Source organism: Gadus morhua, chromosome 8 (assembly GCF_902167405.1).
Source record: "Gadus morhua chromosome 8, gadMor3.0, whole genome shotgun sequence".
In the NCBI taxonomy this organism is placed as follows: domain Eukaryota; kingdom Metazoa; phylum Chordata; class Actinopteri; order Gadiformes; family Gadidae; genus Gadus; species Gadus morhua.
In genome coordinates, this window is record NC_044055.1 from 21626400 (window position 1) to 21640573 (window position 14174).

General features: G+C 50.3%; 1 protein-coding gene across 3 annotated transcripts in view; it reads right to left on the minus strand.

The window, feature by feature from the left end:
* Nucleotides 1–14174, minus strand: part of pkn2a (protein kinase N2a) — a 32215-nt gene that overhangs the window by 2600 nt on the left and 15441 nt on the right. For 2 of the 3 annotated variants that reach the window (XM_030364916.1, XM_030364914.1), the window contains exons 5-22: nt 13865–13994; nt 13244–13389; nt 11783–11996; nt 9802–9987; nt 9440–9549; nt 8246–8389; nt 6365–6440; nt 5688–5844; nt 4912–5038; nt 4611–4747; nt 3782–3857; nt 3602–3693; nt 2920–3096; nt 2360–2422; nt 2070–2146; nt 1610–1752; nt 1070–1177; nt 283–363 (exon numbers count right to left, since the gene is read on the minus strand). In XM_030364916.1, the coding sequence (XP_030220776.1) occupies nt 283–363; nt 1070–1177; nt 1610–1752; nt 2070–2146; nt 2360–2422; nt 2920–3096; nt 3602–3693; nt 3782–3857; nt 4611–4747; nt 4912–5038; nt 5688–5844; nt 6365–6440; nt 8246–8389; nt 9440–9549; nt 9802–9987; nt 11783–11996; nt 13244–13389; nt 13865–13994 (2244 nt within the window). The remainder of the gene's footprint in view (nt 1–282; nt 364–1069; nt 1178–1609; nt 1753–2069; nt 2147–2359; nt 2423–2919; nt 3097–3601; nt 3694–3781; nt 3858–4610; nt 4748–4911; nt 5039–5687; nt 5845–6364; nt 6441–8245; nt 8390–9439; nt 9550–9801; nt 9988–11782; nt 11997–13243; nt 13390–13864; nt 13995–14174) is intronic. The other variant, XM_030364915.1, reaches the window with a different exon arrangement.

Genomic DNA, 14174 nt, shown 5'->3' on the forward strand with positions numbered 1-14174 from the left:
TGGCTGAAGGGTGCGGTATGACTACGCGGTACTGTGCGGTACGAAAAAAACACAGACGTGTTCACGGCCACACACACTGGTGTATTATAAAGGATCAATTAGGCTTCTGTAAATAATTCCCCTGGCTGGGAGGCAACAGGCCCTGGTCCACCAGAACCAGCACTCACGAGGATGTGAGGCAACAGGCCCTGGTCCACCAGAACCAGCACTCACGAGGATGTGAGGCAACAGGTCCTGGTCCACCAGAACCAGCACTCTTGAGGATGTGAAACGCGTCCTTACCCTGAAGAACAGGTGCTTCTTCACCTCCTCGGCGTCCTTCTCTCCGGCGCCCAGCCGTCTCTCCGGACTCCGTCTCAGCAGCTGTGGAGCGGACACACCAGAGCGTCAGGCCCCTACAGGCTCACCGACCCAGCCCTCAGACAGCACTCTGAGCCGGGCTCCAATTCACCTCATGATTCAGAAAATATAACAGCCAAACGAGTGTGGACAGTGCACGACAGATATCAAATCATCCCTCCTTTACTCAATCCATGTACCGAGACAGATACCCAAGAGATACAGAAGAAATGGCAAGAATCACCTCCCTGAAGGGAAGATAAGATAAATGTTGTTTATTCAAGGATTTATTTTTGCATTATGAGATAAGACAGGAAAGAGATAGAGGGGAGGAAAGGCAGAAAATAACCACGGGCGGGAATCAAACGCGGTTCGCTGCGTTCAGGACTGAGCCTTAATGGTTCACGCTCTACCAGGTGAGCCGAGACATACGTTATTGATCCCAGAACGGAAGCATGGGCTGGTGGTCAGCTTTCACCCGGAGTCATCCATGTTTTACCCCCCGGGTTCCACCGTGTCATGGCAAGGTGACCTTGGGTGTCTTGAAAGGCGCCTCTAAATTAAATGTATTATTATTATTATTATTAAGAAACCCCAGAAAAGCATCGCTATGGAAACTGGACTTTTCCATGGAGCTACTGGTTAGAGGCGGGCGCTCAGTGAAACGTTATGAACGGAGAGTGTTTATCAGAGGGCCGGTTCTGTGTTGCTGCGAGCGAGGAGAACTCACCCTCCTCATGATGGAGATAGCCTCGGTGGAGAGGAAGCGCGGGTAGCGCACCTCGTCGTTGACGATGCTGTCGAACACCTCCTCCTCATCGTCACCGGGGAACGGGGACTGGGAGGGAGAGACACACGGATTCAGAACACAACGCCTCACCGAGCGGCAGAGAGAGGGCTCCCGGGGTGGTCCGCTAATGTGTGAACAACGCTGCACGTGTGTGTGTGTTTCCTCTGATGTGTGAGCGACCCTCTGGAGAACGGGTGTGTTCGTACCCCCCACATCTAGTCCACACAAATGACATTCGTTCATCAGTCCTTTGGCTGATGCTTCTACCACAGCTCAACCAACGCAGAGCCCACGGTACGCAGAGGAGCCAGACGCACTGAGTGGGGCTCAGAGGACGTCGAACCCAGGACCGTACAGCAGGTGGGGTTCAAACCCCCGCCCCCTCAGGGAAGAGAGGCCCTGGCTGATCGTAGACGGGCCTCGGAGTGGGCGATAGGCACCGCCCACTCCGTCTGATGAGGGGCGGTCTCGGTGGCTCACCTCCCCGACCAGCATCTCGAAGATGAGGACCCCCAGGCCCCACCAGTCCACGGCCCGCGTGTACGACGTCTCCGTCAGGACCTCGGGCGCCAGGAACTCGGGCGTGCCGCAGAACGTACTGGTGCGGTCCCGGAAACCCATCCCTGGAGGGAGGGGGACAGCGTGAGGGGGGCGGCTCACAGCTCGATGTTATACTGGAGGGGGAGGAGGATTCAGCCCCTCCCAGCAGGCAGAGGGCGACACTTAAATCATGACACGGATTGGGTTTATCTTCAAGTTGCAACAGTTTTGTTGCCAAATAAAGGTCAGAGGAAATACTTCTCACTGTAACATTATAAACTTCAACAACAATCCAATATCATACTTTAATATTGCTTTATTCTTTCCGTATTGATTGCAACAGGATGTGGGGCCTCTTGACAACAGGGGCCTCACCTTCAGACCAATACAGACGGATTACCTTCTTTGCAAAGCCCAAAGTCCGCAATCTTCACATAACCCTCCGTGTCCAGCAGCAGATTATCCAGCTTTAGATCTCTGAATGCACCATAAAGATAAAGAGAGGTATTAGTACAATGGTATCTTACCCCACACCCAAAGAGGAAGAAACACCAAGCGCCATCAACAACCGATGAGACTAGCTTCGGCCCTTTGGAATATTTGACGTTTAAGCCATAGTATTTTAGATTGACTTCCAGCCAATCGTAATCAAGGAACAGAAGCATCCGTTTTATAAAAGTAAATCCTCACCTGTACACAATCTTGTGGTCGTGTAAGAACTGTAATCCTAATACAACACATGCGGCGTAGAATCTGAAACACAAAACGTCAACGGATCAAAACCAAGACAGACGGAGCCGGAAACCATGATTGTGTTGTCGTCTTCAGGACGACGACACAACACAACACAACACAACACAACACACCAGACAGACAGGGAGCATCTTTACACAGTTAGACAATACAAACCAATTGTTCCCCAACAGAGTGGAACCATTCTCAATCCGATCTAAAGTGAGGGCACAGCAGTGTTGAGATTGCATTAGCTCGAACACTGCCTCTCAGTCGGCAGCCACCGAGTGTTCAGTGCTCAGCTCAACGGAACGACAACAGGTTGCTTTGACAGACAGAAAACAGTCACGCTGCTGTCGCCATGACAACCAAAACAGAGGCGACAAGCGACCAAACAGACTCATGCGTCTCAGGGCCGAGGCGTGTCCGTTTGGCAGTGGTCCAGGGCCGCCGTGTGTGTGTGTGTGTGGGGGGGTGGGGGGGCTCCCGGGGGGCTCCGGGCCGCCTCAGAGACTCACATGGCGCGGGGCTCGGAGAAGACGTCGGCGTGGATGTGCATCATCAGGTCCCCCCCGGCGGCGTACTCCATGACGAAGCACACGTGCTCCTGGGTCTGGAAGCACGCAAACAGGTTGACCAGGAAGGGGTGGCGCACGCTGTTCACCGTCTCGAAGATACGCTTCTCACACATCAAGCTGGGGGGAGAGAGACGTCACACACTCAGACCTGGTGCTACACCCTGTACGTCAGGTAGGTGGAACCGGGGGGATGGTGATAATAATGCGGGACGGTGGTTGCAGACGCGCTGGGGTTATTTCACAATACCAGAGGGAAAAAGAAGAAGAAAGAAATGATTTGTATGCTTGTGCTAAAAATAGCCGGTTATGGTCGGAACTGCTTCCTTAGCGGATGGGATGTTGTTCATGGCAGGCCTGCCCTACAGAAGTAACACTGCTTGACCACTCAGAAACAAGTATTTAACAAAGCTGTGTAATACAGACGTATATATTTAAAGCTTCACAGAATCTGTGGAGTTGAATCCCCTAAAATGACATTTAGAAATGAATACATGAATGAAATCGAACTTATCGCCATTTTTCCGATGTCAAACGCGACGCACTTTGGGCCTTGCCTCACAGACCCAGTGCAGAACCAGGTTGTACTAGTAGTTTGTACTCTCCTCCTCCTGATGCTCCGTACCTGTCCACCTCGTCCCGGGCCACGATGTCTCCCTTCTTCAGGGCCTTGATGGCGAACATCTCCCCGGTGCTCTTGTACTCCGCCAGCAGCACCTGGCGGGGGAACAGACATCTCAGAGAGGGCCGCTTTGAGGCCCCCGGCAGGGCCCCCGGCCCTCCACTCTACGGTCCCCATGCGTACCTTTCCAAAGTGACCTCGACCAAGCACCGCCACGCACTTGAAGTCCTTCAGGCTGAAGTGGAAATGCTCTTCTTCCCTGAATGCACAAGTGGTGGAAGAGGAGCGGTTTATTCTACATGTGAAACTCTTAACCCTGCTCATTAATCTTTTGGGGTCTCTCTTTAAATAATCAGGCAACCCTTCTTTTTTAACAGCATCAGTCTAGAACACACGTTGCATAACGACAAACAAAGATAAACAACACATCTTTCTATTGAAGGTATCTTGAGGATTTGTTTCTCTTCGATATCTTACTGCATCCCCCAATTCATTAATAAACCCTTAAACCTACAGTTCTCTTCTTTCTAAACATCTTTGGAACTTTGTACTCTAATGGTCAAATCATTTCATCTATATTAACCTAAGAGCTTTATTGCTTTGTAAATCCAAAGCTTTATCTATGTAAAAATGTAAAAAGCTCTATGTCATTTTGAAAGATTCAGCTTTACCTCTTTGATAATGTTGCAGCTTTACCTCTTTGATAATGTGACATCTTTACCTCTTTGATAATGTGACATCTTTACCTCTTTGATAATGTGACATCTTTACCTCTTTGATAATGTGACAGCTTTACCTCTTTGATAATGTGACAGCTTTACCTCTTTGATAATGTGACAGCTTTACCTCTTTGATAATGTGACAGCTTTACCTCTGTGATAATGTGACAGCTTTACCTCTTTGATAATGTGACAGCTTTACCTCTTTGATAATGTGACAGCTTTACCTCTGTGATAACGTAAAGCCTCAGATGGACATAATGGCCCGGCTGTCCGGGGAGGAGTAGCCCTACCGTAGCTGGTTGTCCTGCTGCAGGGCGCTGAGCTCCAGCTCCGGCTGCTGGAGCTCCTGGTCCACCAGGTGGTCCAGCTCCGTCTTCACCGCCATGCTGTTCCTCCTGTTCAGGAAGTCAAACGACGCCAGGGCGTCCTGGACAAAGGACAGACACTCAACCATCAGCCATACTTTTAGGTCATGCGTCCAACTCAGTTCCTTAAAGAGGTTAGGGTTAGCGAGCCAAAACATCCCGTCGGACATGTACAGGAAGTGAGTGCAGTCTCTCCATCCTTATTCCACCGCCGTCGCCACCGTACCTGTACCTCTTCCTTGTCGGCCATCTTGTCCTGTGTCAGGGGTTCGCTGATGTCACCTGGCTCAGGGTAATGCTTGGGTACTGGGATTGGCTCCTTGTCAAAGTCCAGCTTGGTCACCAGCGTGTCACTGGGGGGGAACATTACACACTTATTATCCCCATTCATCATCAAGTAATCCCTCCCTCAAAAACTTGAGGCAGCTCAGCTCTCCTGATCCGGGCTGTGTGTAGCGCAGCAGAGTCAGCAGCCAGCCAGTATCCAGCGGGCCTAGTGGCCCCGAGGAAGGGCCCTGAACTCCTCCTGGGTTCAGTGGGCCCCAGAGGGCCTCACTGCCTCTAGGACCTAAGAAGTCCCCACTCACTGTTCACAGGCTGCCCAGTCATTTAGCAATTCACACACTTTGATCCAAGCGACCGAATGAAGAATGGAGGATGTGATGAAGGCTAGGATAGGCAATTAATTACAAGGCTTTTTTTTTTCTTTCATATATGTAGAAGTTCTCTTTGGGCCTTAATTTATTGACAGCAATCAATAAATAAAATGCTTTGATAAAAAAAAAAACAGAAAATGAAGTGGTATCTGTGGCTGTCTAGGGCCTTAATTGGCCCGGCCAATCGTTTGGACATCTTGGAGGCCGTGGCCCTTGGACATCGTTTAGTGCCCAGTGAGTGTGTACTGGACCCCGTGTGGGTCTGGGCGTGTTGCCGACCCCTCCTGACGACCTGCTGGCGGGGACATGAGAGGGACTGGGTAGTGACCGGTGGTGCCGTGGGTACCTGGAGGGTGTGGGGGAGCCCGGCTGACTGCTGGGCCCAGAGTCCGCGGCCTGGGGGCTGAAGGAGTTGGTGCTGACCGTGGGGATGGCCCGCCTCACCAGCCGGCCCCACGTGGCGATGTTGATGTTCATCTGAGGGGCCCGCAGGAAGGTCTTCCCTGGGGGAGGGGGGGAGAGGAGGGTTATGGTCGGCTCAAACCGTGGAGCTGGAGAACAGCAGGAACCAGAGAAATAGAGGCGTTTTTATTTGTAACCAGGGAAAAAGAGACCGGGACAATACAAATATATGACCGCCAACATCCAGAGGGAATGTTTCATTCCTCTGTGTGTTCAAATTGGATGATTATTCTTGTAGCAGTAGACGTTGTGAAACAGGACGTCGTAAAACAAACACAGGATGGTAAAACCCACGATCTGAAGATATCCTCATCTCCTAATACACAGTCTGAACACTAGAGGGGGACAGACTTGCATCCAAGTTCTCCATCAGAACTCATACATGAAAACTAACGTGTTAAGGGTTATGTTCAGGTCTTTCCTTCTCAAAAGTAGCCTTTTGTATTGGTGCCCCTGAATGACCAGACTAACAGTTCCTGTGGGTGAAGTGGAACAAGACTTCCAGCATCCCGGTGCCCATGAGGCCAGCAGAAGGAGACGCTGCGAGGGGGCACGGCTCACCTTGCTGCTTGGAGAAGATCTTCTTCTGTCTCTGGAGCCTGGGCCGCCTCTCGATGACGGGGTTGAAGAAGGTCACCTGAACAAGAGCAGGTTCATCAGCCATGCAGGCACAAGCACACGCTCAGAGGCACAACCGAGACACAGCTCATGGCTTTTTACTAGGCATTGATTATGGTACCGTCTGCAAAACAGGCCAAGACACAGACCAATAGATTTATACATTTCCACTGCAGCTATAGATTTCGTTTTCAAAGAAATGTCAACCCTCTCAGATTAACCCGTGGCATTTTCAAATCTGGTTTGTGTTTAACCCTGGTAAACGGTCAGCCCTTTATATAGCTCTTTTCTAAGCAGTGGCCACTCAGTGCTCTGCACTAGCGGCTTACATTCACCCGTCCATCCGCACATTCACCCAACAGTCCTCCCTGGAGCAGTTGGGTTGGGGAGCTTGCTAAAAGAGACATTGGAACACATCGACACCTAGCTAGGGGGAGCCAGGAATGGCTCTAGCAACCAGTCGGATGCCTGACAACCTACTTCACCTCCTGAGCGACTGCTGCCCCAAGGTGATGTAAGGTCCTTCTCCGTTCCAATACACCTTTTTGTGTGACGGCTTTCTGAGTATTACATCATTTAAATTTGTTTGAAATAAATGGGATGGCTTCAGGAAAAAGGTAAGAAGAAAAGAGGAAGGAAATGAAATTCTGATTAAACTGAGAACTGCGCCCCATTGAGTCCACAGCAGACACTGGTGTGTGTGGGTTATATTTCATTTTGAATTGTACCTTTTTATAATACCAGGCTACTCAGGAGAGACCTGTGGTCTTTTTCCATTTGCACTGTTGGCCGAGTCAAACCATGCCGCCGCAGCGATGTGCGCTTTCATCACCAGTTACAGTGATGGGTTTCACCGAGTGGCGCCCGAGGCGGAGCGTCTCCGAGGGGGGGAGGGGCGCGACCCCCCGCCCCCCAGCGGGCGTCCCCCCCTCGGCCCTGGCTGCTGTTCGGAGCGCCACGGCTTCTCTCAGATTGTAAAACTACCATCGCTGATAACGACTCGCGCCATGCTAGCCGAGAACGGCGCGAGGTTGGGAGCAGCTTGGTCGTTAGTATTCATTTGTTCCTATATCCATAAAGCCTGATTAAAAAGGGTCCGGCAGGTTGGATAGAAGTGCAGTGCAGTGATGTTAGTTTGACGATATTCGCTTTCAAAACCAAATAGTCTGTTGGAGGACAGATTTGGACTGGACGTTGGACAGTTTTACCTACTATGAGATGACAATATTCAACATGTTGTTGTTTTTCCTAATGTCAAGGGCGTCGGGTGGCACTCGGGGGAAATATGTGTGATGCATCGTCTGTAGTGTCAACAGGACTTGGCTCTCATTGAGCTGTTGAGATGAGGAAGCTAAAGGGGACTATTGAGCCTCAGACTGAAGCCCTCATCACCATATTATCGCGTGTGGTCCGTCCTTCTGAAACCACCATGATATATTAAATGGGTCTTCAACGAGTCGATCAGATTTAGCGGTAGGCTATAATATAAAACTAAATAGGCTTCAGTAAGTGCGTGTGTTGTTGAGTCATTGACTCAAGACATCAGTTAAAGACACACCTTCAGGCAACCCCGTTGTAAAGGAGATGCAAATCCCAGCTGTGCTGGGCTGCCAAGCTGAGTCCCACCAAGCCAGTCCAGTATAGTATAATGGAAAACTGCCACTGGCCAAAACAGGCTGCAGCACATTATGTAACAACATGGTGTGTGTGGTGTGCACCTCAGGGAACAACATGTCCTCACACAGAGAGAGAGAGTGCGATTTTGTGCGTGTGCGTGTGTGTGCGTGTGTGTGTGTGCGTGCGTGCGTGCGTGTGTGTGTGTACCTCAGCAAACAGCATGCCCTGGGGCTCCAGGTAGAGACACATGCCGTGGCGTTGGTTGTCCAGGAAGTCCTCCAGACGCAGGAACTTGACGGCGCACAGCGAGCGCCAGTCCCTCCAGTACACCGAGATCTCCAGCTCACGGGACTGGTGGGTACACACAGTAGACGGGTCAGGGTTCACTGCCCCCACACACACACACACACACACACACACACACACACACACACACGGGTATTCACAACGGCTGCCTTTCAGAGGTCATACTCCCCAAAAGGAGTCCACTACTGGACTACTTAAGGAGTCCACTACTCAGTAGTGGACTCCTTAAGTACTGCTAGTGATTGATCGAGTAGTGACAACTCGATCAATCACTAGTATACTAATCACGACATAATCCGTCTCACCCACTCCTCACCCATCTGTAACGTCTTTCTGGTCCGACACCTCGAGTACATTGCTCATATAACTAGACTTCCAAACTCAACTTCCAAAAACTAATCTGCAAAGAAAGACTCATCCCACATACTAAAGGGAAATGCAAAAAACAAGTCACGGTTCGTGACTCTGATGAGGCGGATCCTCGGCACGCAACCCGCTGAAGCAGTGAAAGGGGAAAATTTATGATATATCATATAAATTTAATGATCCATCCTCGTCAAAAAGGTCTCAAAGACAACCAGTGTTGGTGCGCTCCCCTGGGCCATGTTAAGAGGGGAGCCGCCTCCAAGTTGAAAGTATTTAAACTCCGAGACAGTGCACCGCATTGATGCATCGTGCCAACCAATATATCAGCAGTGCCATCCAAAACTGAATGATTAGAGCTGTGGCTGATTGTGCATGCATCTCCTAACCTCGCCACACACACGGTTTCTTCACACAGCAGAGTCCTCCATTGGCTTTGGTTGGGTTTGGCCAACAGGCCTTTTACATAGGAGCCCCGGTATGATTGGACTAAACCCCCAGCATGCTTGTCATAGCCTGAGATACCGTTTGACTGAATTAACAAGGAGACTGCTGCGTAGGTTGGTCATTTGAAGGCAGGTTGTTTATGCAGTGCCACTGCTTTATCACTGCACCCTGTATCCGCAGAGCTGAAGCATTGGTCTACCACATGCTCCACTAGTGGTTCCGATGGTCAACTCGTCCCCCATCCCGTTAACCCCCTCACAGACAAAAACAGAAAGTGCGCGTTACCCGGTCGAGCTCCAATGTAAACTTCTGGTCCCAGGACTGGTTGCTGCCGGGCCTCCAGCCGGTCTGCCCCACCACCGTGTTGTCCAGCTTCAGCACCGCGCTGATCTCATCTGGGGGGGAACAGGACTCCGTAAATCAATCGACAGGGCTGATGAATAGAGTGATATATTTACAGAGTTTATAAATGAATCGGGGTGATGGCTAGAGAGTGATACGTTTACAGAGTTTGTGAAGGAATAGGCGTTATGGCTAGAGTGATACATTAGATGGGGCGATTGGATAGAGCTCAAAAAGGATTGAGAGATAGATGGACAGAGAGACATCAATAGACGGCGAGACAGTGGATGGAGTGCGTGGCGTACTGGAGAGGTCCTCGCTCTTGGTGAGGTTGCGTGCGCTGGCGCCCCGGTTGCGGTTGGCCCTGCTGATGAAGGAGGAGCGCGTCTCGCTGGGGCTCCAGCCCGGCAGCGCCACCGACGCCGCCTTGGAGCGGCCCGGCACACTCTCCAGCAGGTCCTGGCAGCCCATCAGCCTGACGTCCAGCGTGCCTGGAAGGGGGGGGGCGCCACACCGGTCAGGACAGGCCCCCCCGGGGTCCCCCAAGGAAACACTCAATACGCAAACGCTAAGACTGATGTTTACTGCTGGTGGCACACGTGGCCCTTTCCTGTTTGGTGGCACCCCTACTGGCGCCGCTTTGCCAGGGTACTGGCCCGTCCTGTCCCGTACCATCCAGCTGTGTACGTTCATTTGAAAAGACTCGCTTGTACATTGCAGGTACATTGTAAAAGGATTTCCTTGCCTCATCGTCCCTTACCTCATGAGCCAACTCTTCATGCTCCTCCTCCTCCTATGTCAACGTCCTATGACTAAAAATAATAACAGGTGGGTAATGAGGGAATACCCTCCAGTTAAAATTTACATTTGCACTCTCGTGGTGATCCATCATCTAGAATCGTGCGCGTGGGCCGTTTGTTCGCAGGCTCTTATCTCGACAAGCACTAGTGCTGCCGTGGAACTCCTTTGAGACTTTGCAGTGCACACAACATTTTTTTTTAGCAGTGCGTCTTAACTGGAACCTAAGTGGTTTGTGTTTCCAATGAGAGACCTCACACCAGCGCTGCATACCGCTACTCTGTAAACCCCAGCACTGCTTCAACCTTCAATACCAGCCCTTATTTTTCAGACAGAACGAGACCTAAGAGGGAGACTTCAACGTTGTTTAACTACTGCCCCGCGCTGCCTGGTTTCCCGCACGCTTCCCAGTGGAGCTCTGCCCTATGGGTAAAGCGCCTCGTATGATCGACCCAAAGGGGATGCCAATGCCACTTGGTCCACACAGCACTCAGTCATGATATTGTAGTTTATTTCATAAATCCAATACAACATGTGTTCCAACCTGTTGAATCATTTCAGAATTCAAATCAGCTTACAAGGAGTTGGAAAGGAGCAACGCGGCATCATCATTTGTTTTGGGAGAACAAGGATACACAGCCATTTATTTCTTACTGGCGTGGATGTCACCCAGTCGACATGCCCTTCACCCACATTATAAATACTTGCCATGTTGAGTCCTTGTTGCAGTGAACCAACAGAAAATACTAAACTCTTCTATACCAGGTCAGGTCATACCAGGTCACCGATGTTAGCATGGGGCCAGTGGATCAATACCAAACACAATTTGAATAGAAAATGCCAAAGAATTGATATGCATGCATAGATGCCTCCTGCATTTTTTTGATCAGTATCATGTTTGAACACTGTACAGTCCCAAAGCACAGCGCAGCAAAATAGGAATCATATTGCTACTCCATAACAATATAATCCTATTGATGCAAGAGAGCAAGCCGACAGAGACACATTAAGCGGGCTGCATCTCTCTGCTCGTTCTTATAGGAACGTAGGGTTAAGGCAGACTTTACACCCGTACTTATGATCGGCTTTACGTTCTGCTGGTGCAACCGACTGCAGGTCTCTATAGGATCTCTTTTCTCATATGACCAGTTCTCTGTAGGATCTCTGTTCTTATAGGACCAGGTCTCTATATGATTTCTACTTGTTCTTAAAGGATCAGGTCTCTATACAATCTGTTTTCTATTGGATGCGATAACTTAAAACACTACTTTGCATCCTTCCTGAAACCGTCCTGTGCACTGGGCTTGAGGGGGACTAATGACAACAAATGTTACATGTCTGCTTTTTGACACGTTATGGAACATTATCACACTGAACACACTATTTTGATGAGTCCACAGATTGAAATTAAAGCATCAGGGAATTCTTTCAATACTGGCAGTGGACAGATAATGCTGTAGAACCAGAGCCCTCCCCACAGCCCGGTACCTGTGAGGGCGGCGGGCTTGGCCACGGTGCTGTACTGGTTCTGGGTGGACAGCATGCTGGCCCTGGGGCTGAGGGCCGGGGACGACAGCAGCGCCAGCTCCTCCACGATGCTGCTGCTGCGCGGGTGGTTCTTGGGCAGCTCGCTGAGCCGCTGCTCCAGGGAGTAGCGCAGCAGGTCCAGCTTCTGGTTGGACTCGTTGAACCGCGCCTGGGCCTGGGGGAGCAGAGGGACGAGGCGGAGGAAGATAGAGGGTGGGAGGGGTAATGATACGTTGGTGAGACAGATGGAGAGGGAGCCATACAGAGAGATGAGAGGGAGGGAGGGAGAGGGAGAGGGAGATTACACAGTCCATTTAATTTAATGGTACAAGCTGTAATGGCGGTCTCATTTTTTAATCCCATAAAATTCGGCTTCAGCCTACTGGCACTACGCTGTTCCTCATGAAGTAGAGGCTCTTTGTTTGTAGAAAAATCTCAGTCTGCCACAGTGCACTGGGCTCTACCTGCTAGCCCTTATACCCCGTTGGTGCGGTTTGGAGGTCAGTGGGGTTCAGATGCCTTCTTGGTATCAGCGGAGCTTCAATGTAAAGCGGCTCAGGCCAGGCGGGCCACGGAGTGCCGCGCCGGGCAGCGCAGCAGAAAGACCACTCATCTCAACTGGATTCTAGGTTTGGTTCTGTGTTTAGAGGGGTGATATCATGCTTTTTCGACTTTTCCCTTTGCTTTGGACTGTTGGAAAGTACTATTTAGGCTGTTGTAAGATACATAATGTGACAACTATGTTGTCATACTATGACATACTTATACATGTTTTACATCCGCTAAGCTAGAAAAATCCAAGTCTGAGCCAGGGGGGGGATTCACACCCACCAAGAACGACCCAGAATTAGGCGTGTGAAACAGCTTGTTTGCACTCAAACATTACTTCTGTAACAGTGTGACGTCAGACGTGTAGTGGGCGGTGCTACAGTGCAAAAGTCCCACCTCCCGGCTACCCGCAATGTTTACAACTTCTCGGTGGTGTGAATTGGCCGACTTGCTGCCACACCAACAACTTATTTGACATGGTGTCAATAAGGTTGTAGCCGAGCAAATTAAAGTAGGCCAAGGCTAGAAGCCTTACTTAAGTTGGGCCCTAGTCTATTAAACCACACTATTATTAGAACAGAAACGTAGGCTTGAATTTGAATAGTAGTCATAATTTATGTTATTTTTAACGCAATATGATGTGTTACCGATGCGTTAAAAGATTTAACACATCGGTCTGCATATGTCCCTCCTGCCTGTAAATAATGGATCAAGATGCGTTCTTCCCCCTGTGAAAGAATACCAGCCATTGTCCGTCCAATGAGAATTTGGTCGAGCAAGTGCATATCGACAATCAGATCTGCTGACCGACCAAAACCTGACCGCCACACACACACACACAAACACACAAAAACGTATAAACAAACACAGTACCTCCGAGTGTGCCCTCTTCTCGGTGACCTTCCCGGTTCCTAGGAGCTTCATGACGTTCTTGGCGCCCTCTGCGACGGCGGACTCTATCCTGGCGTGGTGACAAAGCTCCTCCACCCGCAGGTCCAGGGGGCTGATGATGGGCTTGGCTGCAGAACAACCCATCAAACCCAGAGAGAGAGGCGGGTTAGAGGGAGGGAGCTACACAGGACCTCATCAGGGAGAGAGCCGAGTTCCCAAGCAACAGCTGTGCTGTTTGCTTGGGGATGACAGCAGGAAAGCCTATCAAACCCAGAGAGATAAGAGGAGAGCTCTGAGCTGTAAGCAACTTAGCATCCTGCAGGTAACAGTGTCAGTGGCAAGCAATGCATGTGCATGTTGCTGGTGAACCACAGCGGGAAAACAATCAAAGCCAGCAGTGAGGGAGTGAGCGTTGAGCAACGTTGTGCTCCCGCGGAGACGCCATAATTCAAAAGCAACAGGTAAGCATGTTGTGAATTATGCGTTCCCTTCGACAGGACCACCACTGAATACTAGTGAGAGAGAGCAACAGAGAGGGATTTGAGCTGCACACATGTCAACGCAGGCAGAATGGAGAAATGCGTCTCTACTTTGCATGCTCACCCATAACGTCGTTGTTATCGAAGCTCAACTCGTTGGCCTGGCTGGCCTTCAGGATCTGCATGCGGATGAACTCGATCTTCATCTTGCTGTCCTGGAGCATCTGTTGAGCGGCCGCGAGCAACTTGCGATCCTGCCAGAGAAACACGAGGAAACGAAGAGACACTTTGACATTGCGTCGGCAGAAACATTTCACTCACATCGGTGGTATCCCATGGCAACGGTATCCGGCGGCCTATAATGTATCTAAGCTGTCAAAATAGCTTTGCTCGACGCGAGCAGGAATAAGTAAGTATTTGGTAAACATGTCCCA